The sequence below is a fragment of the Leptopilina heterotoma genome, unplaced genomic scaffold, assembly GCF_015476425.1.
Source record: "Leptopilina heterotoma isolate Lh14 unplaced genomic scaffold, ASM1547642v1 Lhet_247, whole genome shotgun sequence".
Lineage (NCBI taxonomy): Eukaryota > Metazoa > Arthropoda > Insecta > Hymenoptera > Figitidae > Leptopilina > Leptopilina heterotoma.
This window is the reverse complement of record NW_025110963.1, coordinates 567,518-579,706: the sequence shown is the minus strand read 5'-3', so window position 1 is coordinate 579,706 and position 12,189 is coordinate 567,518. Positions and strand designations below refer to the sequence as shown.

At 25.6% G+C, this 12,189-nt stretch overlaps 1 protein-coding gene across 1 annotated transcript; it reads right to left on the bottom strand.

The window, feature by feature from the left end:
* Window positions 1–247: 247 nt before the first annotated feature.
* On the bottom strand, window positions 248–11,280 carry LOC122503189 (thiamin pyrophosphokinase 1). Its single transcript, XM_043613637.1, has 7 exons — window positions 11,072–11,280; window positions 10,827–10,959; window positions 10,422–10,596; window positions 1,387–1,649; window positions 1,206–1,310; window positions 948–1,110; window positions 248–475 (listed from the first exon to the last, which is right to left on the bottom strand). The coding sequence occupies exons 2-7, from the start codon at window positions 10,950–10,952 to the stop codon at window positions 333–335; spliced, it is 975 nt and encodes a 324-aa protein (XP_043469572.1). The 5' UTR covers window positions 10,953–10,959; window positions 11,072–11,280; the 3' UTR covers window positions 248–332.
* Between the last annotated feature and the right edge of the window lie 909 nt (window positions 11,281–12,189).

Sequence of the window (12,189 nt, the reverse complement as noted above, 5' to 3'; positions counted from 1 at the left end):
CTGATCATAATTGAAACACTGTATTTCTATCTCATTAATCTTTCGTTTAAATATTTTTACGTATGTTTAAATTTGAGATTGTGCAAAAAGTGCAAAAATGAGTGAAGCAGTTTTAAAATTGAAAACAGATACTTTTCATATTAAAGTAAATTTTAAGAATGTATTTAAACTTTATCCGGCTTTTTTAGGGTACTTCAGACTAAAGGGTTTCTCAGTGAATGAAAAGTAAATAATTATAAAACTAATGTAAATAATTGCTATGAATAAAATTTATTAATATATTTGATTTTTCTATTAAAATAATTTATTCCACTGTTTCACGTTTATTTTCGCTATCTTTCGTTATCAATATTTAATAATGGTTTGATACCCATTGACCATATTATTGGAGTGTCAGTATTTACTGTTACGTAACTTTCATCAGAATACGTGTTAGATGAACTGACTAAACTTCCTACTTCCAGAGTAGTATTATCTGAAAAATAAAAAAAGAAAATTTATTGGTACTCGTACAAAAATGATAAAGTAAATATTTTTCAAGTCCCTCCATAATGATTATTGAAATCTAACTTCAGATTTGTAATCAGTGATCACAAAAACCCCCAAGTAACAAGTTTCAAGCGAATCCACTAAATTTTTTAAAATTCATCCGCCGTATTTGATTAGGCCATACAATTAGGCAGTTTTAGCCAAAGTGAATTTTTTTGTTTCAAGAAGAGACTACACGTTGCATTTGTTAAAGAATTATCAAAGTTAAAAATCGTACTATTAAACTCAAGTAGAGTTCAATTGAGAAATAAAAAAAAAGAATTATTTAAAGTAATTTATATCATATTTCGGAGAATATTTCGAGTGTATAAAAGAATTGACAATCATCAAAAGTCATAATTGAAGACACATATTTTGAAATGTGAAAGATATTAAAATGCATTAAAAACAGATGATACCTAAATTCCATTTTAAGCCAGTTGTTGACACATTTTTTGCTGGGAAGCCAACCGGTAAAAGACTACACCATGTTCTACTATTTCTTAAAATTTCTGGTATTATTATTTTATGCATTCCTGTCTGTAATAACCACGTAAGCGAACCTTTTGATATCTGTATAACCTGAAATACATTATTAATAGTTTAAATATTTAAAAAGTTTAAAATTAGATGTTCTTTTTTAGACAAAAAAATTCATAAATAACAGTAGTACGTACCGGTACATTAGGCAAGATTTTCGGACTTTTGTGGAGTGTACTGATCCCAGCAATTATTTGGTCCATTCTTCCACTTACTTCATTAAATACATATGCGACCTTTAACTGTTAACAGTTAAGATTAGTTATGGTTTTAACGGAGAGTTTGGTAATTTCTAAAATATCGTGTCGCAAAAATTACTTTAATATTTCTTTCATTGCAGTAAAGATTAAGTTTTCTTAGTGATTTTGTATAATCCGTTTCATCTTGGTCCATTGTACGAATAATTTTAACTCCTAGAGATTCTAGTATCGTAAGTGTCTCTTCATGTACACTGTCCATGTCACCCGTTACAATATCTGGTAAATACTCCTCACAAAATCCTTTTAGGACTTTTTCTCTGTCATTTCCAAGAAATGTTAACCATCTATCAGTTCCAGCATCAACTGTAACTCGAACTTGTGCTAAAAAATTATTCTCTTTTCAGAAATTTATCACATTATTTATTATATTTATTTAATCATAAACTTTATGTGAAAGAAATTGTTATAATTGGCATTATATTTCGATTTGTTTGTTCGAAAATAATCAGAGGGTGTAGAAGAGAGAATGGTTAATTTTTTAATGGTTTAAAAATACCATCTAGATCGCAACTCAATTAACTTAATTTTCTTTAAGAACTGTACGGAACTGAATCATTTAACCCTTTGAGGACCAAATTTTTTCTTAAAAAATCGCGATTTTTGATTTTTAAGCAAACTTTTCAGGAACAGTTATTGAAGTTTTTTATTTGAAGACCAGTGTCTGTCATACGCAATTTTTCAGACTATGTGAAAATTATTGTTTCAATATTCAGTTTTGAAAATTAGGAAATTTATGCACGAGTTAATAAAAAAATGTTCATGTTGCCTGAAAGCAACACTGGTCCTCAAAGGGTTAACGTCGTAAATATAAAATTTTTTAAATTACAAACACATTTATAATAGGTAATATTTTTCTATTATTAACTATTTTTTAAAGGACCCCAAAGAACCCAATAAAATAGAAAAAACGTGATTTATTACTAGAGTCAGAATTCCTAAAAAGAAGCCACCCGAAACCTTTTAATTTTCTTTTTCGTTGTAATGTGTTTATTTTAATACTATTTTATATAAGAAATCATAATATCAAGGGATTTTTCAAAAAAAAATTTTTGTTAATGTTGTTAGCTATTGAAAATGAACGTATCTAATTAAAAAATTAATTTCTCAAAAACTTATTGATCGATTTTAATGGTTTAAGTGTCATTTTATTTGCCTTAAAATGAAGTATAATTGACATTATTTGCAGATAAAAATATTTAATTTTAGTGCAAAAATCAATTGTTTATTTATAAAAGGTTAATACAAAATAGTGTTCTGGACAATATTTCAAGTCGAAAAAATTGCTATAATGTTCTTCAAATATTAGTGAAAAATATTAAGCATTTGTGCTGCAGTGCAGAGCGCGACTCTGGACCATATTGAGCGTACCGCGCGATTAACACAGAAAAAATGTATTAAATTTGACGCGTGTAGTTTTAAGATGGTGTTGTTTTAAAACAATTTTGGAGTTATTTTTACACCCAATAAAAATGTATATTAATTTAACACCCTCTACTGTTATTTTAACACCAATGTAGTGTTAAAATCACATAGTTTCGGTTAAAAATGTTGTTTGTAGTTTTAACACTACTTTTAGTGTTAAAATAACACTTCTTTTTTCCTGTGAAAAAAACCACTTCTAAAACACTACTTTTACCATTCTTTTTAAATTGTTTAATTTTCTTTACTACAATTATTATACATATTCGGAAAAAGTATTTTTTAATAAAAAATTACAGTGGTACAGATAAAATTTGGATTGTTTTATTGTTTCTTTATTTGAAAAATTTACAATTCAATCTGAATTTTAATTCTACTTCTCACATTAATTTATTGTAAATGTTTCCAAATTAGAAACAATAAAAAACTCAAATTTTACATTTATTACTGAGGCATTTCACGTCCGAAATATCACGATTTGCAAAGGATAGACTGATTTTAGCGAAACTGGGTGGGAGATCATAGTTCTATATGAGAGACTTCTTTTCTCCAAATTATTTTTACAAAAATTCAAAATTGTAGAAGATACGCCATTTTGAATTTTAATATTAATTTTATAATATTTTGAATATCTCGGAATATTGTGTATGAAATTTACACATTTTTAGATAAAAATATGTACTTTACAATGAAAATAAAATTAATAAAAAAATTTATTTAAAAATTTTTTTAAACAATTTTTTGTTTATTTACTCCTCTATGAGAAAAATGTTATTAACATATTTGGATTTGGGCGGCTCCTTTCAGGAATTCTGATTCATAGAAGCCAATTTTGGGCTTCATTTGGCACAAAAATAAAAAAAATTGAAGACCCATATTTTCGTAATAATGTTTGTTATTTTTTAAAATTGTCATAAATAATGCAAAAAAAATTTTTCTTAGAGTCAGTACATCATATTTTACGTAAAGTCATTGCGGCCTATTTTTAATTTGTAAAAACGATGTTTAATATTCATAGAATTCATTTTTGAGAATATTATTATAAAAAATTTTTTGAATTAAAGTTATAATTTTAATTTTTAAGATGAGGTGCACAGAGAAAAGGTTAGATTGACAGACATGAAAATTTTAATAAAAAAGCATGTAAATAATTTAGATAATACAAATTTCTTGATTGGTATTTGTTAAAAATGAGCTAATTTACTTGAATAAATAGATTATTATGTAAACATACCCAAAATAATAGATAAAAATTGATTTAAAAACTTAACTATGAAATGTCAAAAGTCACTACATTTTATTTACATTTTTCTAAAAAGTTTATAAATATTAAAAAGTGTATTACTAGGGGAGAGTCTCCAGTTGTGACACAGTCTTTTTTTTAACATGTAATATTAAAAAGCCGATCGGTTTATATAAAAACATTTCTTTTTATATGAGCCAACTTTTTCGTGTACGCCGAAGCGGATATATAAACTGTTTTTGTTAAATACCAACACTGTGTGTGTTAATCGACTAAAAAGCGTTTTTTCAATAAATGCAAAGTACTTTTTTTCCAAGTTAATTAATTGGAAAAGGTAAATGTAATGCATTTTCTTTTAGTGTTTTCCTTATATTTTGTGATGCAATATTGCATTGTTCCAATGAAAATAATTTAATTTTCCTTTTTCAAAATAGCGCCAATTTCTGGGTGTGAGACACAGCATATCACCAGTTGTGAGACGGTGTCAACACCCATCTGGGCAGCATAAAAAATACGACTTTGCAGGCATACTATTTAAATGTTGTTTTGTTTTTTTTTCTAGTATTTTTGGGCATGTCAAGTGGAAAAAAGTCAATTGATTCAGAAGAAATCAATTTTAATGCTCTTGTTGAAGCTATTAAATTGTGTTTATCTGATAGTCATATTTTGGCGAATAAATATTATTATTTAGTATATAATAATATATATTATTAATATATTTAATTATTTCTACTAAACATAACGTTTTATGTCAAACTTATTAAATTTTAGCAATTTTTAATGAGTGTCTCACAACTGGAGACATTTTTTTTTTTTGACAAAAGCGATGTGCTCGGAAAATGTATCGTAAAATTTTTTGAGTTCATCAAAACACAATACTTTCTTTTAATAAAAGTTGCGTATTTCTGTTACCTTTCGAACGGTGTATTTTATTTACAATTTCGTTTACCCGTTTACAATTTACGGGTCAAAAATAAAACCCGTCTCACAACTGGAGACTCTCCCCTACCTAATGTAAAATACTTTTAATGAACTTTTATATTATGTGCTAACTTTTTAATTTTATAATATAGAAATATGAAAAATTTTACCTTTAATATTGAGTGTTTCATGATTTTCAGTGATATACTACTTTCTAGTTTTATTCATGTTTAAAAAATCTGCTACGTCTGCTACCTAAAGCGAGTTTGTTGGTTAAAATGCAAGTAATTTAATAACACTGAAGTTGGCTGTCTCACACGGTGGTCTTCAAGCACTTTTAGGTTTACCTAAAATGAGTTAAAATTGTGCTAACGCAGTTTTATCTACAATCGTCCCAAGATTCCAAATTTTCATTTCCGAAAATCGTAGCTGATTCTTTTTTCGAAAAAAACATATATATGGGGCATACCAGGCCAAATCGGAAATTATTTTGCTTTTGCATCTCAAATTTTTTTTAAACATTTTTTTTTTCTTCTAGTACTCTTTGAAATGAGCTACCTTGATTTTTTTCAAATTTTTTCATAAAGCGGTTCAGGAGATACAGATTTTTGAAAAATGACGTTTTTTACGTAATTTTTTTTAAATGCTTATAACTCGGTCAAAAATTGATCAAATTGGACGTTTTTATAATGAAAAGTTTTGCTTTCACGCGTAGTTTTTAATAAAAATATTTTTAAATAAATTACGATAAGATTTTAAAATTCTTAAAATAAAATTTCATTTTTAACAATGTATGTGTCGATCAATTTTTTTAAAAAAATTTTGTAAGAAACTAGCACTAAATTAACAATTTTTAAGCCTTGTCCGATCGTGGGCAAACGATGGGATCTATTTATTTAAAAAATTTTAATTTTTATATACACAATGGCCTAACTTGTCATTTGACCAAATCACAATTTTACACTGAAAGAAGGTTAAGTTTGGAGAGACTCAGTCTGAAAACACATTTGCTGTGAAAAACTTGTGTGATTTTGTCAAATGGCAAGTTAGTCATTTGGCCACCACTGCGTATATAAAAATTAAAAATTTCAAAATAAATAGATCCCATCGTTTGCATCGTTTGCCAACGATCGGACAAGGCTTAAAAATAGTTAATTTAGTGCTAGTTTTTTACAAAAAATTTTGAAAAAAATTGATCGATACATATATTGTTAAAAATGAAATTTTATTTTAAAAATTTTTATATCTTATCGTAATTTATTTAAAAATATTTTTATTAAAAACTACGCGTGAAAACAAAACTTTTCATTATAAAAACGTCTAATTTAATCAATTTTTGACCGAATTATAAGCATTTAAAAAAAAAATTCCGAAAAAAACGTCATTTTTCAAAAATCTGTATCTCCTGAACCGCTTTATAAAAAAATTTGAAAAAAATCAAGGTAGCTCATTGCAAAGAGTACTAAAAGAAAAAAAAATGTTTAAAAAAAATTTGAGATGCAAAAGGGTCATTCCAGTGAAAACCGTCTAGAGCTGGTTGCTCGATGATTTTAAAAAATGATGTGATTAATATATAATATTCTTCAATAAAATTGGATTATATTTTAGTGGTTTATAGCCCCAAATATATTTTACATTCTTTTAAATATTTTTTTTAAATGTCTAACTGGTTATGCAGTCTAACATAACCCATTTTGCGAAAACTCAGTATAAATCATTAAAAATAGATTATAAATACTGATTTTTATTTTAAATAAATATATTTTTGCTAAATTCATTTAAATAAACGAAAATTATTTGAAAATAACTCACCAGAACAGATAAATCAGAATTTTTTTGTACTTGCACAGTATAATAAACATGAATTTCTTTTTCTTATATCTTCTGTGGAGAAAAAGGAATTTTCACGAAACTTTTTTAAATTGATTTATTTTAAAATTATAAATTTATTTAAATTGAAATTTTTTTTGGACCTGTACTCAATAATTATTTAATAAATATGAAAAATTTTATAAATTTAACCTGATTTTGATTAAATTTTTATTTTCATGACTAGACTGAAGTTTGTTTTCTTTAAACGAACGACAAGGTGATGAACTTCAGTCCAGTCATGAAAATAAAAATTCAATGAAAATCAGGTTAAATTTATATAACTTTTCATATTTATTAAATAATTAATGAGTACAGGTCCCAAAAAAATTTCAATTTAAATAAATTTATAATTTTAAAATAAATCAATTTAAAAAAGTTTCGTGAAAATTCCTTTTTCTTCACAGAAGATATAAGAAAAAGAAATTCATGTTTATTATACTGTGCAAGTACAAAAAAATTCTGATTTATCTGTTCTGGTGAGTTATTTTCAAATAATTTTCGTTTATTTAAATGAATTTAGCAAAAATATATTTATTTAAAATAAAAATCAGTATTTATTATCTATTTTTAATGATTTATACTGAGTTTTCGCAAAATGGGTTATGTTAGACTGCATAACCAGTTAGACATTTAAAAAAAATATTTAAAAGAATGTAAAATATATTTGGGGCTATAAACCACTAAAATATAATCCAATTTTATTGAAGAATATTATATATTAATCACATCATTTTTTAAAATCATCGAGCAACCAGCTCTAGACGGTTTTCACTGGAATGACCCAAAAGCAAAATAATTTCCGATTTGGCCTGGAATGCCCCATATATTCCACGTGAGATTTTAGTCGACCTCTTAAAATCGGCTAAAAATATTTTTTTTTCTATTCTGCATCGAAAAAAATAGATACGTATTTTTTTATTTTTGTTTAATTGTCAAAATTTTCGAGTTATGAATTTTCGAAATTTTGGACTTGTAATTGTAGACCTATATTCAGTAGCTTATAAGTCTGAAAATATTGAGTTTAGGAAAAAGTTGTCAAAGAATGAAAGTTTTAGTTTATTTTCAACTTTTAAAAAATGTAAACAAATTAATTTTTTTTAACTTTGGGCCGGATTTTTTTAAATTTATTTATACCTTATAATATAGAGGAGATTTTCCAAAAAGTCCCGAAATGGGCCTGATGTGTTGAATGAGTTTTAAAACATTTTCAAAAATCACTTGCAAGCATCACAATGGGATTTTTTTACAATTAACTTTTTAAAACTGTCAAAAGCGTATAATTTTTAATCTATTTGAGTGTTCTTTGTTTTAAATTAAAAGATCTACGCTTTTGACAGTTAAACAAAAATAAAAAAAATACGTATATATTTTTTTCGATGCAGAATAGAAAAAAATATTTTTGGCCGATTTTAAGAGTCGACTAAAATATCACGTGGAATTATATATAGGGGAGACTGGGGCGAAAAATTAAACTGACAAAACCGTTAAAATTCATTATCTTTCGAACGAAAATAGTTAGAGCATTGCAATTTTAATTATAGAAGGGTGTTATCACCCTAAATAAATGTCCGGAGTTGTGTGCAATTCTGTTCATTTTTGTGGTGTCTATATTGAAAGTTTTTTTTTACTTTTGAAAATTTTTTCGAAAAAGAAAATATCAACTTTTAAGTATATTTTTTGAATTTATTCTCATCGCGATTTTTTTAGATCCTTATTTGGGTCCCCTGAAGAGATACCTAAAGGTATTTGCCAAATATCTTTAGTCAGATTTTTTATATTTATTGTTAAAGCCAAAAACGCACCCTGGGGCGAAAAGTTAAATAATGGGTGGGGCGAAAAGTTAAATGTATTTTTACATGTTGTTAAAAAATTTTTTTTATTTTTCGTTTTTTTGGGTTTATTAGTTTAAAAATGATTTATTTGACCTTGGACAAGTACTCTGTCAAAAAATAAACCGGTTAACGTGAAATAAACCAAAAAAACTTTTTTTTTTGAAATTTCAATTTTTTAACTTTACAACTATTCTAAAGCTTTTGTCAAATAAACAAAGATCTTTTATTTACTAAATTACTTGTTTACGTACACTTTAACTTATCTACTACTTATCACCTATCAGAAAATAGTTTTAGTAGGCTAAAAATAGAATTTAACTTTTCGCCCCAGGGTGGGGCGAAAAGTTAAAAAAAACAAAATTTTCAAAAAAGGACAAAACATGTATTTTTTGCGAAAATATCAGGAACTTTTTTATTGAAAGTTGTAGAGGACAAGTTGCCCTACAATATTGATATACAAATATTTGCATCTAAGCGGCTTATATTGAAAAAAAAATCATGTATGCAAAATTTAACTTTTCGCCCCAGTCTCCCCTATGTTTTTTTCGAAAAAAGAATCAGCTACGATTTTCGGAAATCAAAATTTGAAATCTTGGGACGATTCCAGATAAAACTGCGTTAGCACAATTTTGACTCATTTTAGGTAAACCCAAAAGTGCTTGAAGACCACCGTGCTCAATAGTCTTTCAAAAATCTACTTGCATTTTAACCAACAAATTAGTTTTCTTAGCAAATTTTTTAAACTGAAATTTAGCTCGTTCTCCATCACCAAAATTTAATAGAATGGAAAAAAAGGTCAAACTTAAATATACAGACCAAAATTGGATTTTTTAGTCTTGCACCTGAGAAGAAAGTACTTTTTTACATTAGGTAGTAATACACTTTTTAATATTTATAAACTTTTTAGAAAAATGTAAATAAAATATAGTGACTTTTGACATTTCATAGTTAAGTTTTGAAATGAATTTTTATCTCTTATTTTGGGTATGTATACATAATAATCTATTTATACAAGTAAATTAGCTCATTTTTAACAAATACCAATCAAGAAATTTGTATTATCTAAATTATTTCCATGCTTTTTTATTAAAATTTTCATGGCTGTCAAACTGACCATTTCTCTGTGCAACTCATCTTAAAAATTAAAATTATAACTTTAATTCAAAAAATTTTTGATAATAATTCTCAAAAATAAATCTACAGATATTAAACATCATTTTTACAAATTATGAGATTTTTTTAAAAATAGACCGCAACAGCTTTAGGTGAAATATAATGGACTGACCCTTAATTCTTATATTTTTTGTTATAAAATATGATATTTTCTGGACAATTTACGATACTGAAAATTTTAATCGGATTATTAGAAAAGAAATTGCAAATTTTTTTAAAAAATTCAAAGTCTTGTATCTCCGACATTTTTTATTTTTAAAAAAAAATAATTAGGATTGTCTTTTTTATCACCTAAGGATTGTATAAACAGAGTATTAACCGAACACTAAGATCATGAAAATATCTGTGATGAGTTGACGTCAAATTCACCTATTTTTAAAAAAGGCAACAATTTTAGTTGAAATATAAGGAATTGACAAAAGCATAATTTTAAATACAAATTTAGATTTTTGCATTTGAAAGTAATTAAAACAAAAATAGTATGCAATTTCTTAAATATTCTTTCACTATTGGCTTTATTCCAATAATAAAGTTAAATTAAGCTTTTTTAGAATCTAAATTATAATTCTAAAAATCACTAAACATCCATTTTTCCTAGACATTAAGTTATTTAATTTAAATTATATATTTTACCTTTTTTCCACAAATTCAATACAAAATTTGCTTCACACTCAATAGGCCTGTTAAGTACAATAACAGCATGACTGTGATCTGGAGGACAATTAAAAACGTCTGCAATATTCCACAATTGACATTCTTTTACATTACTTTCCATAATACCTCTGCCGTCAACTTTTAATTTTTCGTTCTGAAAAGATAATTTTTAATGTTTAATTCTATTCTAATTGAATATTCAATTTTTTCCTCTGTTATTTAATGAAATAAATGAATGAAATTTGAGACATATAGGATTAACTGAAAAGTGAGGTTATCTTTTAAAAATGAGCATGTTCACAAGTTTTATGAATTAAATCTCGTAGAATAATATTTTGTAACGCTTTATATGAATGCAGTTAATGTTGATGATATAATAACTACCTTTTGTTTAGAAAAATGATGCAGTGCGTGGATGGTATTTTTGTTATGAACATATAATACCTTACTAGCGTGATTAGAATGATTTACTAAGCACACTAATGACCTCATTTTGCTCTTGACATTCATTTCATCACTGTGAAAATAGAATTTAAATATTATTATCCATTTCCTTAGAAACTATTCGTTCGACCTTTGTTTTACAAAAATTAAAATTGTCAAAATTTTCTTTCGACTCTGCTACTTACACAATGCACAATATAAATAATCAATAACAAACAATCTTCAGTGCGTAGAATCTACAAAATAGAGTTCATTAAATATTTGATTTGAATAAAAGTAACATTTTTAAAATTATGTTATGCTGTGATAAAAAGTTTTAAGCATATGCAAGCATATGTTTATTTTAACACACATTGAAAAAATAATACTGATTATTTTGAAGCATGCACATTTTCAGCAATACTTGATAGCATAGAAATCTACTATTTCACACACTTTGATAGGGCGACCAGGCCGCAGATGATAACAATGGTAACTGTTTCTGTCACAAAACAAAAATAAAAAACAATTTTTTTTTAAAAAAGAAATTTTTACTTAAACTCGCTTTATAATTATAGAAAATAGTTAAAATTATTTACAAAATTCATGTCATGTCGCTTCTATAGAATTTTTTTAAATAAATTCGATTTTAATGTAATATGGCTTATTTTATTAAAAAAATTATTTTCTACAACGTCACCGCTCAAATTTTTAAACAAGCAAGCAGTTTTGAAAATATGCATAAGTGTCATTCTACGTGAAGCGGACAACCCAAAATTTCTATTATTGAAAAAAATCTATTATTTTTAATTTTAAAATTGTAGGTATAAATTTTCACTGAAAAAAGTAAATACGAAAGTTTTGTGATTACAATTTTTATTTTTCAAAAATGTTTTAAAAAATAGTTTAAAGATGTGCAAAAGAACAGAATGGAAAAAGGACATTTTCGAAAATTTTTTAAATATGGTCGATGGTTTATCAAAAGAATTAAAAATAACCAAATTAAATACAATTAAATTTACTATAAAAAAGAACCGTAATTTTTTTTTATTTCATGCAATTTAATGGAAATAGCAGTATTTTAAAAAATAAGTATTTTACATTAGAAATTTCTGGTTGTCCATTTCGCGTAGAATGCCCCATAAATTTCTTGAAAATTGATAATTTATTGGTTTTTATAGAAAATACAATTAATAATAATGTTTTAATAATTTAAATGTTATTTAATATTATTTGTCTAGAGGTCTGCATTTCTTTGGATAAACGTCCAGGTCAGAAAAATTATAAATTAATAAAATTTATATTTGACAACATTTGACAGAAT